At 43.1% G+C, this 21,885-nt stretch overlaps 1 protein-coding gene across 1 annotated transcript; it reads right to left on the bottom strand.

The window, feature by feature from the left end:
- Positions 1-461: 461 nt before the first annotated feature.
- LOC127200804 (zinc finger protein 431-like) lies at positions 462-20,120 on the bottom strand. Its single transcript, XM_051159273.1, has 5 exons — positions 19,985-20,120; positions 6,967-7,093; positions 6,703-6,763; positions 1,941-3,257; positions 462-1,688 (listed from the first exon to the last, which is right to left on the bottom strand). Exons 1-5 carry the CDS (start codon positions 19,985-19,987, stop codon positions 1,373-1,375), a joined length of 1,824 nt encoding a protein of 607 aa, XP_051015230.1. The 5' UTR covers positions 19,988-20,120; the 3' UTR covers positions 462-1,372.
- Between the last annotated feature and the right edge of the window lie 1,765 nt (positions 20,121-21,885).

The following is a 21,885-nucleotide window of genomic DNA, read 5'->3' as shown; positions in this document are numbered from 1 at the left end:
GAGAGTCAAGAGTTCAAATGTAGCCTTGACTAATTACTGACATCCAAGCCAGGCTGGATAACAAACAACATCTCAATGCAATTTGTAAAAATATGAAAACAGAAACCTACCACTAGGATTTATCACATTGATTACATCTGTAGAGTTTCTCTCCAACATGTGTTCTTTCATATATTCAAAGATGACTGTGATGTGCAAATGTTGGGAACAAGCAAAAACAAAAATATTGTCTTAAGTACTGCTTTTTTTTATCAGCCTCTGTCTTAGTTAGGGTTTCTATTGCTGCAATGAAATAACATGATGAAAAAGCAAGTTGGGAGGAAAGGGTTTATTCAACTTACACTTCCAGACCATAGTCCATCACTGGGGAAGTCAAGATAGGAACTCAAGCAGGGATGGAACCAGAAGGCAGGAGCTGATGCAGAGGCCATGGAGGAGTGCTGTTTATTGGCTTACTTCCCGTGGATTGATCAGCCTGCCTTCTTATAGAACTACCAGACCAGGGATTAGCACCACCCACAGTGGCCAGGGCCCTCCCTCATTGATCACTAATTGAGAAAATGCCTTACAGCTGGTCCTCATGGAAGCATTTTCTCAAGTGAGGCTTCTTCCTCTCTGATGACTCTAGCTTGTGTCATGGACACACAAAACCAACCAATACAACCTCTATTTATTCATAGTTTGAAAATAAGTTCAAGTTCCTAGGCCCTAGGGGAGCTGGGGACTTCTCAGTAGCTTGCCAGCTTCTGTTCATCTTTTGTCCCCCAAACATAATCACAGCTTCCCTTATTCATCGTTTGTCCCCAAAACATGACTTCTGTTATTCATTTTTTGCTTCAAACATAATGCCTGTTCCTAGCCATAAAAGAACAAATGGATATGTTTGGTTAGACTGTACAACCTACATTTTGTACCAGTTAACATACATAAGAAAAGCCCCTATTCCTAAATCCTGATTGGTGGAAAAATAACTGTTACAAGTTAGAGTATAGACGTTTGTGGTTTTCAAGCTTAAAAGCTATGTAACATTCTGTCTAAGGGGTAGAGGCATATGTGTGTCGCAGTTCAGCTCCTGAGTGTGTTATGTGGCACTAATCAATTAGTAGTGGCTTCATTACAATAAATTCTTGTCATTTGCATTGACCTGGTGTTTGAGCTGTGTTGGATTTCAGTAGACCCATAACACAAAGGCCTTGCCGCATTCCTTACATTCATAGAATTTCTCTCCATCATGAATTCTCTCATGATGATGAAGACTATAGAAATGTGCAATGGCAACACCATATTAAATATATTCATAAGGTCTCTCCAGTATGAATTCTTTTATGTCTTTGAAGACTGATTTGCAAAGGCTTTACCACATTGGCTACACTCATAAGACTTTCTCTCCAGTATGTGTTCTTTTATGATATTGGAGACCACTGTGACTTGAAAAGGCTTTACCACACTGGTTACATTCATAGGGTTTCTCTCCTGTATGAATTTTTTCATGACTATAAAGACGACCATGACTTGAAAAGGCTTTACCACACTGGTTACATTCATAGGGTTTCTCTCCTGTATGTGTTCGTATATGCATTTGGAGATTATCTTGTTTTGCAAAGGCTTTACCACACTGATCACATTCATAAGGTTTCTCTCCTATATGATTTCTTTCATGACTATAAAGACGATTGAGACTTGCAAAGGCCTTACCACACTGGTTACACTCATAGGGTTTCTCTCCAGTATGTGTTCTTATATGCATTTGGAGATTACCGTGTTGTGCAAAGGCTTTAACACAATGATTACATTCATAAGGTTTCTCTCCTGTATGAATTCTTTCATGCCTATAAAGATGACCATGACTTGCAAAGGCTTTACCACACTGAATACATTTATAGGGTTTCTCTCCAGTATGACTTCTTTCGTGACTATAAAGGTGACTCTGACTTGCAAAGGTTTTACCACATTGGTTACACTCATAGGGTTTCTCTCCAGTGTGTATTCTTTTATGATACTGGAGACCATTGTGACTTGAAAAGGCTTTACCACATTGGTTACATTCATAGGGTTTCTCTCCTGTATGTGTTCTTTTATGATATTGAAGACCACTGTGACGTGCAAAGGCCTTACCACACTGAGTACATTCATAGGGCTTCTCTCCTGTATGAATTCTTTCATGACTATAAAGATGACCATGACTTGCAAACGCTTTACCACACTGGTTACACTCATAGGGTTTCTCTCCAGTATGTGTTCTTATATGCATTTGGAGATTACCGTGTTGTGCAAAGGCTTTACCACATTCATCACATTCATAAGGTTTCTCTCCTGTATGAATTCTTTCATGACTATAAAGATGACTCTGACATGCAAAGGCTTTACCACATTGGTTACACTCATAGGGTTTCTCTCCTGTATGACTTCTTTCATGACTATAAAGATGACTGAAACTTGTAAAGGCTTTACCACAACGATTACATTCATAGGGTTTCTTACCTATATGATTTCTTTGATGACTATAAAGATGATTGAAACTTGCAAAGGCTTTACCACATTGATTACACTCATAGGGTTTCTCTCCAGTATGTGTTCTTGTATGCATTTGGAGATTACCGTGTTGTGCAAAGGCTTTACCACATTGATTACATTCATAAGGTTTCTCTCCTGTATGAATTCTTTCATGACTATATAGATGACCATGAGTTGCAAAGGCTTTACCACACTGATTACATTTATAGGGTTTCTCTCCAGTATGACTTCTTTCGTGACTATAAAGGTGACTCTGACTTGCAAAGGTTTTACCACATTGGTTACACTCATAGGGTTTCTCTCCAGTGTGTGTTCTTTTATGATATTGGAGACCATTGTGACTTGAAAAGGCTTTACCACATTGGTTACATTCATAGGGTTTCTCTCCTGTATGTGTTCTTTTATGATATTGAAGACCACTGTGACGTGCAAAAGCTTTACCACACTGAGTACATTCATAGGGCTTCTCTCCTGTATGAATTCTTTCATGACTATAAAGATGACCATGACTTGCAAACGCTTTACCACACTGGTTACACTCATAGGGTTTCTCTCCAGTATGTGTTCTTATATGCATTTGGAGATTACCGGGTTGTGCAAAGGCTTTACCACACTGACTACATTCATAAGGTTTCTCTCCTGTATGAATTCTTTCATGACTATAAAGATGACTCTGACGTGCAAACGCTCTCCCACACTCCTTACATTCATAGGGTTTCTCTCCTGTATGACATCTTTCATGCCTGCAAAGATAATTGGCACATGTGAAAGCTTTACAGCCTTCATTACACTGAATCTTTTTATCTGTACAAAGTAAGTTTACACTTTAGTTTCATGGAAAACAGATCTCAAGAATTTACCACCTTGTTTACATTCCTGGTGTTCTTCATTATTGGGTCCTTTGGCTTTTGACAATATCTGTGATGGTAAAAGCATTTATTACATGGCTCACATTTTCCTTTCTCTATTTTGGCATGTTAATATGCACTGTGTGAAGTTTACTCTTGCTTATTCAAATGCTGACTTCTCTAACCCACTGTCTGGTTTCAGTCTGGACACAGCATTGTGATGTTTATTCTAAAAATCTCCTGTCTAAAGTTTGTGTAAACGTGCTCACCATTTGTTCTCTGCTTTGCCAATAAAACTGGCCAGCCAGTAGCTGGGCATTAGAGAGAACAGGGTGGGACATCTCTTTTCATTAGGAAGAGGATAAAGAGAGAGAAAGGAGAATTCCAGCCATGAGGAGGGGAGGTTCAAGAGGCATGATGAGAAAAGAGCCAATTCCAGAAAAAAAATATAAATGCAAGTATCAGAGAATTTTGGCTGGGAAGAGTATACAGCTACAGGCAGGGAAGAAGAGAGGCTACAGGGCATTTGATTATATGTTATGCCCGCACTGTGCTCGCCTACTCAAATGAATTATAGGCTCTCTGTGTGATTATTTGGAGAAACAACCAGTTAAAGAATAACTGTGGCCTTACTAATTTTATGAACCAATATTAATAATCATTTAACAGATGGCATCTGTGTTGGTCACTATTACATTGCTGCGATTTCCCTCCTGTCCCTGAGCTCCTGAAATAAAGACTCATGAAACTCAAAATACACTCACAAATACCTAGGTGAGATAGCCAGGCTCATTCCCTGACTGGCTCATAACTCAATCTATTTATCACACCGGGCGTGGTGGCTCACGCCTTTAATCCCAGCACTCGGGAGGCAGAGGCAGGCGGATCGCTGTCTACAAAGCGAGTCCAGGACAGCCAAGGCTACACAGAGAGACTCTGTCTTGAAAAAACAAAAAACCAAACAAAAGAAAACCTACTTATTCTAATCTACATTCTGATACATGACTGGTTGCCTCTGCTCAGATACCATGTGTCTGTCCTCTTATATGTCCTCCTGGGTGATTCTCTGCATGCCTGGCTCTCTCCCAGAATCCTTTCTGCCTACCACATGTCCTATCTTCAATTTCCTGCCTAAGTTATAGGCCATCAGATTTATTATTGACAAGTGCTACATCCATACAATACAGATATTTTTTCTAAAAATTTTTTTTTACATATTTGAAGGGAACTGGAAGAATCCAGAAATTTACTACACTGATTATATTCACAAATTTTCCTATATAGTGATTCATACCACATTTGCAAAGTGAACCAGGACAAACAGAAGAATTTCCTCATTCCTTGTCCTCACAGGGATCTTCGGCAGTGTGAGTTTGTGGATGTTCCCAACGTAGTTGGAAAACCAATTAATTGCAAAGTTTTATCACATTCCGAAAGTCTACTCAAACTGGGGACTACCACACATCTTCTAACTGTTCTGGGAGAGAGAGACACGTATGCTGCTTCTTTCACTATTCCTGTGCTCACATGGCTTGTAGCCATGGCGACTATTACAATCATATTAAATGAAGAATAACAAACGGAACGGTTCAACATTGCAATCATAGTTTGCCTGATGGCTCCTCGTGCGCATGTGGTATAGATTAAAGTTTCTCCAAAACATTCTTGACTCATAAACTCACACTACACTTAGCAATGTCACTATAAGTGTGAGCACCACAACCTTTACTACGGACTGCTTCCTTACTAGAAGTTTTGGATCTATACTTACCTCCTGTTCAATATGTACACCTTTACTATGGACTGCTTCCTTACTAGAAGTTTTGGATCTATACTAACCTCCTGTTCAATATGTACGCCTTTACTATGGACTGCTTCCTTACTAGAAGTTTTGGATCTATACTAACCTCCTGTTCAATATGTACACCTTTACTATGGACTGCTTCCTTACTAGAAGTTTTGGATCTATACTAACCTCCTGTTCAATATGTACGCCTTACTATGGACTGCTTCCTTACTAGAAGTTTGGATCTATACTAACCTCCTGTTCAATATGTACGCCTTTACTATGGACTGCTTCCTTACTAGAAGTTTTGGATCTATACTTACCTCCTGTTCAATATGTACGCCTTTACTACGGACTGCTTCCTTACTAGAAGTTTTGGATCTATACTACCTCCTGTTCAATATGTACGCCTTTACTACGGACTGCTTCCTTACTAGAAGTTTTGGATCTATACTAACCTCCTGTTCAATATGTACGCCTTTACTACGGACTGCTTCCTTACTAGAAGTTTTGGATCTATACTTACCTCCTGTTCAATATGTACGCCTTTACTACGGACTGCTTCCTTACTAGAAGTTTTGGATCTATACTAACCTCCTGTTCAATATGTACGCCTTTACTACGGACTGCTTCCTTACTAGAAGTTTTGGATCTATACTTACCTCCTGTTCAATATGTACACCTTTACTACGGACTGCTTCCTTATTAGAAGTTTTGGATCTATACTTACCTCCTGTTCAATATGTACGCCTTTTGCAGTATCCAAGTGGTATGAGACTAAAGAGATTGGCAGTTCTACTGCCTAGCTCTAATGGGGCCGTGGTTCAAATGGTGACAACTGTTAAGGAGTTATCTGTTGTGGAAGGGCAGGTGACATGTGCGGAGGCATGATCTTTGTGAGTGAGGATAAAAGCCAGTCCCAAAGAGAGACTGGAGACTATGAGAAAGAAGGCTGCTGGGCTTCCCCTACGCTGCTCCTAGCTGCTATTGAGGCAGTCTGATGAGAAGAAGTTGAAGACGTCCTGAAAGGAAGATTAGACTCGCCTCAAGGAACCCAACGACCCTGAACAGCAGGAAGCAACTAAGGAAAACTACACCTCCTCTCCCCACTAACTTTCTTTCTCCCTTACCTGGTGTTAGGGTGTTGGAAGGAATTAGAATGAAGTAGGGAAAAATAAAAATAGTGTTAAAAGTATGCCAACAGTAATGTCCTCGCCTTCTGTTTTAGAGGAGTGTTTTACAAAAACAAGTCAGAATCCTGACATTGAGCTACCTGGTCTGCTGAGACTGTAACAATTATCGCTGCACTTAAAGCAGAACTTTGTTTTTTGTTGTTTGTTTGTTTGTGACAGGGTTTCTCTGTGTTAGCCTTGGGTGTCCTGGACTCGCTTTGTAGACCAGGCTCTGCCTCCTGAGTGCTGGGATTAAAGGCGTGTGCCACCATGCCAGGCCCCAAAGCAGGACTTTGTTACACTGCTGCTTTTCCTTACACTTCCAGGGCACATTAAAATGTCTTTAGAGGCATAATTGTGTCCGTTTGCACATGAAAATTACCTTTTATGTCTTCTAGATCTTTGACGCTGTTCTTCAATAGTGTGGTTTTCCCAATTGTAGCCTAAAATACAGGACCAGAAAGTGTATAATATGTTATTGGAAATAATGGGCAATTTAAGTTACTATATTCAGCAAATCTTAGAACCATGCCTGATTTATTCACCTCATTCTTCCTCATTTTCAATTGAAATTACAGAAGAGCATCGATAACAAAGAAACATTTCCCCTTATTTTAAAAAATGAAAAAAAAATTTGCAGTCTTACCTATAGCCATGAGGTTCCTGTAGGTCTCCAGCATCACATCTTTGTAGAGACTCTTCTGGGAAGGATCCAGCAAAGCCCACTCTTCCCAAGTGAAGTTCACATGCACATCAGCATAAGTCACTGCATCCTAAAATATGCCGCACATGTGTACACAGAAAGCAGGACAATGATATCACTGTAAATGTATATTTCTCTGACAACATATTCATATGATTCTGGGGTTTCCTCCACTAATTTCCTGGCACAGAAGTTCTCATGTAATCAACAAGTCATTCTGGAAGGAAACTGACTAATGAGGTTCACCTCTGCCATCCTTACTTCTTTGAATAAGATACAGGCTTGCAAGAGCAGAGAGAGAGAGAGAGAGAGAGAGAGAGAGAGAGAGAGAGAGAGAGAGAGAGAAAAGAAGAAGAAGAAGAGGAGGAGGAGGAGGAGGAGGAGGAGGAGGAGGAGGAGGAGGAGAGAGATATGCAAACAGAAAGTGTATTTGCTCACACCTTTACTCCCAGCACCTAGGAGGCAGAGGCAGATGTATCTCCTTGTCTTGAATGCCAGCCTGGTCTATGTAACAACTTCCAGGACAGCAAGGGTATATATTAAGGCTCTGACTCCCTACAAAAATCAGTCTAACAAACAAAAAAGATAGAACTCAGAAATCATTAATGAAGTTCCTACAAAGAATTATGCATTCATTCCAGTTAAATATTCATCTTGCAGAAACTTGATGTGCCCCAGGTTAAACTGAAACATTAATAAGATTTTATTTGAAAAGAATGCATGTTTAAATGGTTAAAAATGGGCAGACGAAAATATTAGCGATATAAATGTTGATAATAAATAAAAAACACAGGGCAGGAGAGATGGTTCACAGTTAAGAGTTCTTGCTGGTCTTGAAAATAATTGGGGCTAATTGCTGGTATTTACATGGGGGCTCACAACTACTCATTAGTCCAAGTTCAGGGATTCTGAGGCCATTTTCTGACAACTGTGAAGACCAGGAACACATGATACACATATTCATGTATACAGGCAAAATACACATATTTATTCAAAAATATTCAGAAAAAACACAGCAGGTGGGAATGTCACACATCCGCATCCAATGACTCAGGAAGCTCAGATAGCATGAATGTCATGTGTACACGCCATCCTGAGAAGTGGAGTACACTCTCTCCCACGTTTCAAAATTCAAGATGTGGATGAAGAACAGCACAACAGCATATGCTTGATATCAACAAAAACCTACATTCCAGGCCCACTAACTAACAATATAAAAACAATACAAGTCAGGTATGTTGGCCCCCATCTAATCCCGGCACTCTGGAGCCAGAGTCAATGGACCTCTAAATTGAAGGCCTGCCTGGTCTACATACCTGTTTTCAGGACAGCCAGGACCACATAGAGAGACTTTGTCTTCAAAATGAAAAAATAAATAAATAAATAAATAAAAATATAAAAGTATCAGCCTAGCAAAATAGCTTACCATTGGGGGGCTGGAGAGATGGCTCAGAGGTTAAGAGCACTGTCTGCTCCTCCAGAGGTCCTGAGTTCAATTCCCAGCAACCACATGGTGCCTCACAACCATCTATAATGTGATCTGATGCCCTCTTCTGGCCCGCAGGTGCACATGCAGGCAGAGCATTGTATACATAATAAATCTTTTTTAAAAAATAGCTTACCATTGAATAACAATTGCTTCTACTGTATCTCATGTGATTAAGAGTCTATAATAGAGCCAGGCATGGTGGTGCATGCCTGTAATCCCGGCACTCGAGGAGGCAGAGGCAGGCAGATCTCTCTGAGTTCAAGGCCAGCCTGGTCTAAAAATTGAGTTCAAGACAGCCAAGACTACACAGAGACACCCTGTTTTGAAAACAAAAACAAAAACAAGCCAACAATAACAACAAGAGTCTATAATGGTGAGGTCATGACAGCACAGGAAGGAAACTGAACTGACTGATCAGCTTCAACCACAGACAGTACACATAGCGAACAGGAAATAGTCTCCAGACACTCAAACCCCATCTCCACTAAGGAATCTAGTTAGGCTGCTACAAAACCTTCCACAGTTCCCCAAAGAAAGCCACCAAGGAGAGGCAGGTGTTCAAAGACGTCATCCTATCTGGGAGTTTTTTTGTTTTGTTTTTTTTTATTAAACTAACTACATTTTGACCTTGGCCACTCACTGTAGACACATGGTCATCCAATGATGAAAATGCATTCATTCTAACTTTAATAATCCTAATAGTCTGTAAGAGCCCCTACACTGTTCAAATATCCAAAGGCTCTCTTGACCCTCAAGGCAGTCTCTTGTCTGCCACGACGTGTAAGATTAGCAAACAAGTTACATCTTTCCAACATACAATCGCGCGGGATACCTGTGGAGGAATACTGAGTGAATGTATCAACCGTCAATAAAGCGCTGTTTAGCCAATCAGCAGGGCAGAAGGACAGGAAGTGGAAGGCGGGACTTCCTGGAGGGGAGGAGAAAGTTTGATGATTGAGGGAAGGATGAGGTTTTTTTGATGGTTGGAGGAGGACGGTGGGCACTTGACGAGTACCGGCCCAGGGGTCAGAGTGGGAAGTGCTTGGAATATGTGTATGTTATAAGGTTTAGAGTAGTTTGTTTAGTTTACGAATAGATTAGAATCAGTTCAGACTCTGCCTGGAGAAGTGCTGGCAGCTTTAAAGTACGTTTTAGTCTCCCTGTGTCAGTTATTTGCTCTGTAGGCTGAACGGATACCAAATACTGTAACAGATACCCCTCCCGTTCCAATAGAGAGGCCTGTGTACAGAGTGAGGGAATGTTGTAAGGACTCGGCTGACGGAGGACGCAGTCCTGGTCTGCGGGACTCCCTCTCCCCAGCAGGGCCTCCAGCTGTCTGCCTGACTCCATCTGAAGAGTATTTTTCAGCATATGAGATGACTTTTTTGGGGGGGGGGGGTTTCGAGACAGGGTTTCTCTGTGTAGCCTTGGCTGTCCTGGACTCGCTTTGTAGACCAGGCTGGCCTCGAACTCACAGCGATCCACCTGCCTCTGCCTCCCGAGTGCTGGGATTAAAGGCGTGAGCCACCACGCCCGCCTGCCCGGCTATGAGATGACTTTTTAACCCCAGAAAATCCGCGCCAAAGTTGGGGGTTGTCTTATACGCCGGGTACTTAACTGCAGCTTGCTTTGTATGTCCATTGCATAGAGTGGGAGTTGCTGCCACTGATTCCCCACTCTGTGCAGGAAGAATCAGGGATGGAGGGAGCTGCACACAGCTTCCTGTACAGCAGGGAAGAGAACGTGAGCGTGGATTGGCTCTCCACGAGAAGCCACCTATTCAACTCGGAGGGCTGCACATCTTCAGCTTGAGTGTGGAGTGCACCATGATGGGGCAGTGTAGGCTGGCACTGGCTGTCTGCCGGCATTTAATAAAGCGACCGGCTGTCCGTGCCCTGCCTGCAAATAGACACATGCCCGAGTCTGCTGCACAGGGTGTGTGTTGGAAGATGGGTAGTCTTTTATGGTGAGTATATTCTAAACTCTATATTTTAACTGGAAAAGTTAGGGGTCATCTTATTCACCCAGTCTTATACACTATATGCTCCTAGCCACATTTGATATATGGCTCCTGACCCAGCTCCCTGCTAGCTCTCCCCTCCCTGTACTTATAGGATAATTAGGTACAGTGTTCCTGTTCGTATGATAGGCACATGCTGCCTAAGGCAAAGCAAGCATCCTTAAAGTGCCCAGTTCCAACCAGTTATGTACACCTATCCTGGAAGCCACCCATCCATCCCACAAAGGGTGTGTAGCCTTTGTTCTCCCCGAGTAAAGGTGAACTCGCTGCTGAAGTGGTTCCCAGAGTGTGTGATCTCCATTGTGCTTAAGACCCTCTAGGCCCTGCATCTCTGACTCTGTCTCAGACACATGGGGCTCAGATGGCCCCACCCATGCAACTTCTCACACAGCCCTCAGTTTAGTATTTCCACTGTCTATATGCAGCTCCCCAGGGCAGGTGTCTCACAGCTTAGGTATCTCAACTTCTCATGGTCTCAAAATGCAACTCGGCTCCATCCTCACAGCTTTATGCGATGGACTCTCACAATATCCTCACTGGGGCTCTGACTCTGCCAGACAGAGATGGCTGGAACAGCGCTGAACTGAAACCAGAGAGGAAGAGTCCACGACCTTAGATTTTTCATTTTTCTTGCAGGGAAATCATAGGTCCAAATCCCTTTCTCTGGAAAAGAACCAGTTCAGCAACTCCTGTGATCCCTGGAGTGGCTCCATGCTAATGAGGCACCTCAGTACCTTAGGCCGACAGGCCCTGGCCTTTGCCCACCATGGATGCTCCTACCCCTACCTACAGTTCTAGGTAGAGTGTCATCATTTCTGTCTGTACTTTCGGGGCTTCTGAACCTCTGGTCTGTCCGCCCTGCTCCCATTTCCCCTTGAGGACTGACTGATATCAGCAGATGATCCCCAGGGGCACGGAGGGTCACAAAAAAAAAAGATAAAAAATGCTTCTTATTCCTTCCCCTTGATGTACTGCTGTTATATTGAGACTATTTGTGCTCTTCACCTAAAATCATTTCTCAAGCCTCTACTAGGCACAAAGGTATAAATCTATTGCCTTTTCTGCAATATGGGTTTCAATACAGATTACAAACAATGATAATGCTAACAGTCTAAACATATCTCTTTTTTTTTTTTTTTGGTTTTTCGAGACAGGGTTTCTCTGTGTACCCTTGGCTGTCCTGGACTCACTTTGTAGACCAGGCTGGCTTCGAACTCACAGCGATCCGCCTGCCTCTGCCTCCCGAGTGCTGGGATTAAAGGCGTGCGCCACCACGCCCGGCTAAACATATCTCTTTTTGTAAAGTTAGTAATATCATTATATGCTTCAATGGTCCTACAAAACTAGAGAGACCTTGACCTTCTTGCAACTGGTAAGGGTGACACCTCCATGTTAAGGGGGAAAAGTGCCACTACTGCGTCGCCAAGTCTGGCCTGGTGGACAACAGGATCAAGTGATTCCACAAATTGTCTAAAAAAAGCTCAGCCAATATAACCAGGACACATCCCCATTCCATCCTTTTGACTTATTCTTCATGTGGCTAGCCCCGTTCTTTGGGCCAATGATACTACTCTGTCTATTTTTTCTCCTAGCACCTTGAATCCTCCACTTTCTTTCTCCAAGAACAGATTTGCAAAGTTTCCTGAGTAACCATCAACCAAACCTCCTGCTGAGCACAAACTCACCAAGCCCTGACTCTCCCACCCCACAGCATCCCTCTCCAGCAGGAAGTAGCCAAATCTGAACCTTATACACAAAGAGGTTGGCATGTTAGACTGGAACCCCTGCTCACGCCAGCACAAGCTTGGAAACCCCATCTGCCCTCCTTACCTCAACCCTGACAGCACAGAAAAATGTCTCCCCCAACCCCTTGGAGAAGGAGTGCCTGCCCAGGGGTTCAGATTTTGACCATGTATGGACACAATCCCAGCTCCTACCTGACATCATCACTCCTCACTGGAGCTCTATAAAACCCCTTTGCTGTAGCCTAGATGTGAGACCACACTGACCTTCACCTGTGAGTTTCGTGAACCCACTAGAGAGCTGCCTCCTAATAAACCTGCCTTTATCTACTTTTAATCTGGTTTATTCTGGCCTAAATCTGCATCACCGAGGAAGAGAAGCAAGATTAGACAATCAATTCTTTTTTTTTAGACAATCAATTTAAACAAACCTATAACCCCTAGTGAAAAAGAAAAACTCATCACAAGACTGCCAACCAAGCCAAGCATGGTGGTTCACCCCTGTAATCTCAGCACTTGGGAGGCAGAGACAGGTGGATCACTGTGAGTTCTAGCCCAGCCTGATCTACAAAGCAAGTCTAGAACAGCCAAGGCTACTGAGGCCAGCCTGGTCTACAGAATGAGTTTTAGGTCAACCAAAGCTACACAGAGAAACCCTATCTGGAAAAACCAAAATAAATAAATAAACAAAAAACAAATAAACAAAAAAGATCACATACAATGTTCAAGTAGGCTTCATCCCAGAGATGCAGGGATGGTTCAACATACAAAAATCAGTAAATGTAACCCACCATTTAAATAAACTGACAGAAAAAAAGAAAAACACACAGGATCATCTCATTTGGCACCTACCAAGCCTTTGACAAAATCCAACACCCATTCATGATAAAAGTCTTGGAGAGATTAGGGATACAAGGGACATAATCTAAACATGAAAGGAAATTTGCAGCAAGCCTATAGCCAACATCATATTAAACGGAGAAAAACTCAAAACAATTCCACTAAAATCAGGACTAAGACAAGGCCGTCCACTCTCTCTGTGTCTCTTCAATATAGTCCTTGAAGTTCTAGCTAGAGCAAAAAGACAACTAAAGGAGACCAAGGGGCTATAAATCAGAAAGGAAGAAGTCAAAAATCCTAATTGGTAGATGGTTGATAAAATTGTGTACATACGTGGTCCCCAAAAAATCCACCTCCAAACTCCTACAGCTGGTAAACACTTTCAGGAAAATGGCTGGATCCAAGATTAACTCCAAAAACAAAACAAGACAAAACAACACACACACACACACACACACAAAACAAAAACAAACAAACAGCAGCCCTCCTCTGTAACTCCTGTATAAAAATGACAAATGGCCTGAAAAAGAAATTGGGCAAATAACACCCTTCACAATACCTTCAAATAATATGAAATATGTTGGAGCAACTCTACCAAAGCAAGTAGACTTTTATTATGGAAATGTCAAGTCTTTGAAGGAAGAGAGTGAAGAGTATGTCAGAAAATGTAAAAATCTATCATGTTCACACATCGGTAGGATTAACACAGTAAAAATGGCCATCCCACTAAAACCAACCTGCAGATTCAACACAGTCCCCACCAAAATTTCAACAAGATGGTTTACAGATACTCAAAGGATGATTCTTTATATGGAGGAAAAAAAAAAAAAAAAAAACCAGGACAGTTAAAACAATCAGAATAAAAAAGTCACATGATATTGGCATAAAAACAGACATGTTGATCAATGGAATTAAATTAAAGACCTAGACATAATTTCAACCATGGATGGATGGATGGGTGATTTTTTAAAAAGGAATCCAGAAATATACAATGCGGAAAAGATAGCACCTTTAACAAATTGCAAATAGGCCCATATTCATCACCCTACACAAAACTCTAGTCCAAGTGGATCAAAAACCTCAACATAAAACCAGACATACTGAAGATGACAGAAGAAAAAGTGGGGAACAGCCCCAAACGCACTGGCACAGGAGACAACCGTATGGCCACAACACCCATAGTGCACACACTAAGACCAACAACTAATAAATGGGACCTCACGAAACTGGAAAGCTTCTGTAAGGCAAAAGACACAGCATATCAGACAAAGAGAGAGCCTGAGGAAATCCATAACCACCAGAGGCCTAATATACAAAATATATAAAGAACTTAGAACCAGGCGTGGTAGCTCATGCCTTTATTCCCAGCACTTGGGAGGCAGAGGCAGACGGATCTCTGTGAGTTCCAGGCCAGCCTGATCTACAAAGAGAGTTCAGGACAGCCAAGGCTACACAGGGAATCCCTGTCTCAAAAAGACAAAACAAAAACAAAAACAAACTCTAGAAACTAGATGCTCAAAAAGCAGAATATTCCATTAATAAATGGGATACATGGCTGGAGAGATGGCTCAGAGGTTAAAGAGCTGGCTGCTCTTCCAAAGGTCCTGAGTTCAATTCCCAGCAACGATATGGCAGCTCACAACCACCTACGATGAGATCTGGTGCCCTCTTCTGGCGTGCAGGTGCACATGTGGAAACAACACTGTAAACACAAAAAAAAATAAGTCTTTTTTTTTTAATGGAAGACGGGCGTGGTGGTACATGCTTATAATCCTCCAGCATTCAGGAGGCAGAGGCAGGTGGATCTCTGTGAGTTTGAGGCCAGCCTGGTCTACAAAGCAAGTCCAGGACAGGCAGGGCTGCATAGAGAAACCTTGTCTCCGAAATACAAAACAATAACAAAAAACAAACAAACAAAAAACTTCATAGCTGCCTCCAGATTACCAAGGGCTATTTCCCCTTCCAGAGATAAGGATCTCAAGATAGATATTTACTGTAAACAGAAGCCATATCCTGGGAGTATTTTTACAACTATCAGGTCTTAAAAACCCCAGATTCTCATTCGCCTTCTTTGTCCTTCCTTTTGCCTCCTTCTGGTCCCTTATGGTCCTTCCTTTCCAGCCCTTCGTGGTCCCCTGCGTCCTTCCTTCTTACCCTTTGGTCCCTTTTTGTCTTTTAGCTTTTGGATTAGCTTAGACTCCCCTTTTCACGAGGCTTAGAACACCGTAGTTTGGCTCTTGTCTTTATGCCCGCAGCTGCTTCCCTTTCAGCGCCTCTTCATGAAGACAGGGTGAGAACCTGCATCCTCTCTGCTTGAGAGCGCAGATGGGGTGGGGGAGGGGAGGCGGTGGGGGCGGCACTCACTCCAGGAGAGCAGCCTCGGCGACCCCCCACCCCCACCCTGCTCATCCAGCCCTCCAGGCTCCGTCGCTGCTCAAGCTCCTTGGGGGCTCAGAGGACCAGAGGATAACAAGAAGTTTTGCTTTCAACAATGTCAAATATACATCATGCAGGAAACACACACCGGCCATTTTCTTGTGTTAGCGTTCACTGTTGTGGATTTTGGAATTATCTCTGTAATTCCTGATTATTTAATTCCCAAAGAGAACTCTGCTGCTTCCCTTTGAGGAAAACTAATATTTGAATAACTATTCAAATAACAGAAATAGATATGTAATGCTATACAGTATTGCTACATTAATCATATAATACCTTAAACGTGTAGATGGATATATATGATTTATTTATTATGTTTACAGTGTACATCAGATCATATTATAGATGGTTGTGAGCCACCATGTGGTTGCTGGGAATTGAACTCAGGACCCCTGGAAGCGCAGTCAGTGCTCTTAACCGCTGAGCCATCTTTCCAGCCCTAGATGGATATATTAAATGCTAAATGTTTACATTCTCCAAGGCAAAAATAAAAGTATCACCATCTAAGGAGGGGTTATTTGATCAGAAGATAAAGAGATGCGTCACTCATTTAAGATTATTACATTTTTATTCAACTATAATTTATTGTCATTATTTAAATTCAAACAAAACATACCAGTCTGTTTTTTGACCCCAGTTTTACTTTTTCATGCAATGTGACCTACTGGCAGAAGGCTCTCTTACCATCCAAATAAAGTGACTTCCTGCGTCTTTACAGGACACTATAATAGCACATTTGCCTATCATCTCTGGAACAACCCTTGCTACAAACGCTTGATGTTTCATTTTTCTTCCCCACATACAAACTAAAAAATGTTAGTAAAACCTTTTGAAGGTGATTGCTTCAGCTAGATTCTATGTAGTGTAGACAAGATGGCTGAGGCTCTCACATCCATCTGACAATTGAGGGTGCATGAAAGATTAAAATCAGATGGAAGAAAGAAGTCATTGACTGGCGCTTCCCAGGCTACTTTATGACCGATGAGCACTGACTGTGAGAGTCCCTGAAGGTGTATGACCCTTTAACCTTTGCTGTTGTCTTCACTCATTTAGCACACTGTCCTCCTGAGGCGCCCTGTTAGTCCTCAGCAAATGAGAAGTTAGCTATTTTAAAAATCTAGGCCACCACAAATACAACTGCAGAGTGCACGAGAATTCAGATACATCTTTTAAATCTACTTTCAGGTGCATGAAAAGATATTTGGTTCCTAGGAATAAGCTCAGTTCCTTATCAAGATTCGTGATTGCCCTGGTCTGTGACAGCCCAGAAAGGCCAGTTTGGATTTCACTGACCACCGAAAATTGATCACCTGACTACCCACCCGTTGCTAATGCCAACTACTGTCAAAGCAGGAAAGCTCTCACCTCCCTTACTCCCCGTCCTCTCTGTGCTGTGACTACAGGAGTTTCAAAGTTGGTCAGTGAACTCAATTCTTACACAGGCCCCTCTTTATTTGCAATTCCTACAAAAATCCAAAACAAACCAAAAGGAAAAAACAAACAAACAAACAAAACAGGGAGGTTGGAGGACACTCATTCACTGGTGTCTTTTCTTTCTCACTGACCACTCAGGGCATAGCCTGAAAGGAGCTGCAGGACTGTCTTCCAGGCACTGGGCAATGGAAGCAGGATTAGGTGTTCAAAGCAATTCTTAATTACACAGGATAAGGCAAACCTGAGCTACAGGAAATGTTGCTCTAAACAGAAACGAGTGAGAAAGTTGTATGATTATTTAAGATGATAAGATAAAAAGATAGTAAGAAACCAAATGCCAGATATTATATGAGGGTTATTAAATGAGCATGGGGAGAGAAAGAAAGGGGGGAAGGGTACCCCAGAGAGAGAGAGCGAGAGAGAGAGAGAGAGAGAGAGAGAGAGAGAGAGAGAGAGAGAAGGGAAGAGAGTAAGGGGTCAGAGGTAAGAGAAGGGAGAGAGAGAGAGAGAGCCAGGAGCCTCAAGGGGGTCTGTCCTTTTATATAGCCCTGGGCAGGGCCACGCCCCCAAGGCAGGTAGGCAATGACATCACATGTAGGCAGACTGAAGGAGAATTCTAACTAAAAGCTCTTGAGAAAAAGGAATGAGATTCTTAATGACTGGGAAACATTGAATAGAAACAAATAAGAGATTAGAGCAGTGATGCATTAAAAAAAAGAGGAAAATTAAAAGGTAATATTTTTAAAAAGATAAAAAATACTTTTTAAAAAGATAAATATAATTGAAAAATGTATAACTATACTGACTGTGAAAAAGATCAGGCCATTCCCTGGTAGAGGAATCGGCATTAATAAGGTGATGTCTGACCTGTGAGCAAAGCTAGCTGCTGAGATCTGCAACTTGACACACACAGATACAGCCAAAGGCCTATCTCAAATTTCTCAGCTGACTTAACTGCGTCAGTGAGGACTGCACATACCCCAATAGGACACTCCCATAACTGGAAATTCAGTATTCACGGTCTCAAACTAACCTCCCCAAACTCTACACCCACTAATCCGGTCTGCTTTCATTCACATGCATGAGTTAATACATGCTGGGAAATTACAAAATCACTCACCCTGCCTCAATCAGGTCCTGACACTTAACGGTGACTCCTCAGCTAAACTTCAGTCTGTGATCTAGCTACTGCCTAACCCACGTCACCCTGTAATGCACACAGCAAACTGTTTCTCCTGCTCAGGTCTGATGGAAGATTCCGTGCACATCCTTTTCCTCTTACTGAAATGGACAGTTCATTGCATGACTCAAATGAGTAATTTTAAAACTGCCGTGCCCTTTAACTAAAGATTTTAGGACTTTTTATCAGTGGAAAGTAAAGTCATTGCTCTGGGGAGCAATAGACTGGGATCAAAGCAACCTTGTCAACATAGCTTGTCCCAGAAACATTTTTCTAAAAGGCTGAAAATTCAGCTGTCCTAGAATTAATAAGCTGTCCCAGCAAGACATCACTACGCACACGATTAGAGGACTAATTAAGAAAAATCTCTTTAATGACAGTATGAATTCAGCTCTGGCCAGAGAACAGGCTTTACACCCCACATGTGCTGTCCCCCTTAAGTCTCTTTTAGGTTCAGGCCCTTGGTTACATTTTGAACAATCTAAGCATGGACTGGAGACTGCAACTCTGGCCACTACGACAGATTTACACAGCAAAGATATTCCTAGAATTATTTCTTAGGTACCCCGGTGCCCTGAATCAGCAGGCCCTTCGTTAGCAGCAGGGTCCTGAGTTGGAGGTCCCAATGTGAAGACAGGAAAAGTAGAAGGTAGAAAGTACAGAAGCTGGGGCAGGGAGGTCTTGCCCAAGCTCTGTCTTACACCAAGTAAACGTCTTAAGAACAGCATCTTGTCTATTACTTACAGGGAGAAATGGAAAGAAATGGGAGACATCTATGAAGTCAGCAGAAACTATCACACGATGGGACAAACTCAGGAGGAGTCTAATAAAACAACGCTGCACCAGGGGAACACGGGGTCTTCAGAACACTGCTGACCAACCCTACAGCGGACTCAGTACTTTATTTCATTCTCGGTACATCGGGGCCTCAGTGAAAGCTCCTAAGGCCTAGGCCCGAGGCTGTTACTGGCCAAGCATGTTCCTGGGATTGAGAAGGATTTATGTTCCTTCTCCATACCTAAAGGCTTCAGAGAAAGCCGTGGTCAGGCCAGTCCAAAGAGTTGTCATCTGGTGTAGTCTTGCCCCTATGGCAGAACTGTGCTTTTCTCAAGAAGAAAACTGGACCTTAAAGGCACACCAAGCCTTAATGTCCGTTGTGACCCTGCAATGCCCCCTTGAGCAGCTTGTTAGAGACCCGCTCTTTGATATGGGGACGGGCCTGGTGGCTGGTTGTAAATCAGGGTTTCCTTTGCTGTGGTTTGGAGCCATGTTTCTGGACAATCCTGGTGAACTAACCTGTGTATCTTAGCATCCTAATCTCTAACAGGCCTGGTTAGAATGCGACTTATCTGTGGGGCGTGTCAGAGGCCGTCCTCCCTCAGCTAAATTCCACTTGATGTGATTTACTATCTCCTAAGCATCAGTAAATCCTTCACATCATCAATTCCACGCTTCTACATCACAGCTTAATACTAAAGTGCTACCCAACACGTGAGACGCCGCTTACAACCTCCACGCGATTAGCTCCAAAAGGATCTTACACCTAAATATTAAATGCTAACGGCGGAACGTGTAGAAGATACTAGAGAATCAAGGCCTGAATAAGTTTGGCATCCCGCCGAGGACGTTTCCCCACACAGGCCCGTGCCGCAAATGCTCTGCGCAGATGCAGCCCCCACAGTGAAGTGGTTGGGGACCACCGCCTGGACCAGGAAGTGACTAGGACCACAACGGACCTCACAGGGGCCCCCGGTTCCCACCCAGCCCGGGCTGCTCGCCCAGCTGTTCCTCCCTGTTGTGGGCAGCGGCCACATGCTCACCATGTCGCGACTTAGGAGCTTGCCTGAGCGCCCCTAACAGCACCCAGCAGCATTGATCACAGCACATGAAAACAATGAGTCAAACCCGCTCAGCAACGGAGCTGAACCTGCAGCTTTGCTCCCGGAAGAACCCGCCTCCTCTTTTGACTAGCCGGTCAGCCTGGAGGCCCTGATTGGCCAGGGAGTCTTGAGTGACATGAATCTCCCATAGCGTTAGCGTGTGCTGTAGGGACACAGCACAATGTTTCCAGGACCAGGCTTCTATTCCGGGGCCAGGCCACTTCCAGACGTGCAGAGATTTGCACTTCAGTAGCACTTGTGCCTGGCCCCCAGTAGCCTACCTACCCATCTGCCTTGCAGCGCTCGGTAGGCACTTCCTCTTCTTCCTCCTGGAATAAAGGTGGATAGCTTGCGTGACCACATTATTCAACTTGCATTGGAGTTATCAGTCTGTCCCACGAGTGGAAGGGTTCTCAGAATATTAAGGAGAGATGGCTCAGCGGTTAAGAGCACTGCCTACTTTTCCAGAGGTCCCCAAGGTTTTTGGCTTCATGCTGGGTTTAGGTAAACTGCAGCTACTTTTTACCTGGGAGGCATGGGACATGCCTGGGACAAAAAGCAGGGAACAGATGACAAACACTGTGGAGAACTGTTGTTAGCCGGCACACCTGCCTCAGTGGGGAGGTGGAAAGCAAGAAAACAAACAAACACAGCTGTATGAGTCACGGTGCTCTAGATGAGCAGACCTAAGGGAATGAATCTCTATATATACAGAAAGTGGATTTCTTAGCATAGCTCACGGGCTGTGATCCAACCAACAGGTCCAACAGTGGCTGACTACTGAGGGCAAAGTTGAAGAAGCCAGTAGTGAGTGGCTTGGTCCGTGCGGCTGGATATCTCAGCTGGTCTTCAGAATTCCAAAAAGAGAGGCTCTGATGCCAGGAAAAAATGAACTTGCTAACCAGAGGTAGGGCAAGCAGACAAAGAGAAAGAGCTACCACCTTCGGTGTCCTTTTTATATGTAGGCTGCCACCAGAAGCTGTGGCCTAGATTAGAGATGGATCTTAGCACCTCAAACGATTCAAATTAAAGAAGGGCTTTTCCCACTTCAAAAGCTATAATTAAGAAAAATCCCCCACACTACCCAACTCTTTGGGTTTTAGTCTATTCCGAATGCAGTCAGGTTGACTACCAGGAGTAGCCATCACAACAGCCAAGACAGAAGAGCTGAGGAGGATTTTCCTTCTGTGGCAGGAGAGGAGAACATGGGAATTGTTTCCAAAAACAATGATTTTCTTCAACACAGGAAGCACTGGGCCTTGGCTCAGGGAGTCTGGATGGGCCCACATACAGGTGTCCCTACTCCTAAGCATGCTAAGTTAAAGCCTCTTCTGAACGTCGTCACAGTGTGAAAGCAGATGTATTCAGGAGCATTCTTGGCTCAGAGTCATGCAGAAACAGATGTAAATTATAAGGCTGATGGACAGAAACGTCTCTGGGATGTTCATCATATACCACAAGGTCTTAGCTGAAAGCCAACCCTGTCAATCATGATGTATATGACCTAACAGATAAAATTCTCACATATACAAAGGACAGAGAACACAAACTCAGTGAACATCAAGGAAAAGTCTCCTATCAGCACTGTGGACACTGCGGGTAGAGGAACAGCTTTGCTGGTGTATTCTAACCCTTCAGGAAGGCTGCGTTAGCCTCTCAGCAGGCTGGCTCAAAGGAAGGCCATGCAGGACCAGAGTTAATGTTCACTAGCCCTGACTACTGTCTGTCTCAAGGCTGTGACATCACTGTATAGGATTCTATATTTTAAGCTTTATTTTTTATTTTTATATGTGGGTGTTTGCCTGCATGTGACTGTGTCCATACCAGCAGAGGCCAGAAGA

The sequence above is a fragment of the Acomys russatus genome, chromosome 16, assembly GCF_903995435.1.
Source record: "Acomys russatus chromosome 16, mAcoRus1.1, whole genome shotgun sequence".
Lineage (NCBI taxonomy): Eukaryota > Metazoa > Chordata > Mammalia > Rodentia > Muridae > Acomys > Acomys russatus.
Note: the sequence above shows the minus strand (reverse complement) of the source record. Positions and strands in the feature narration are given on the sequence as shown.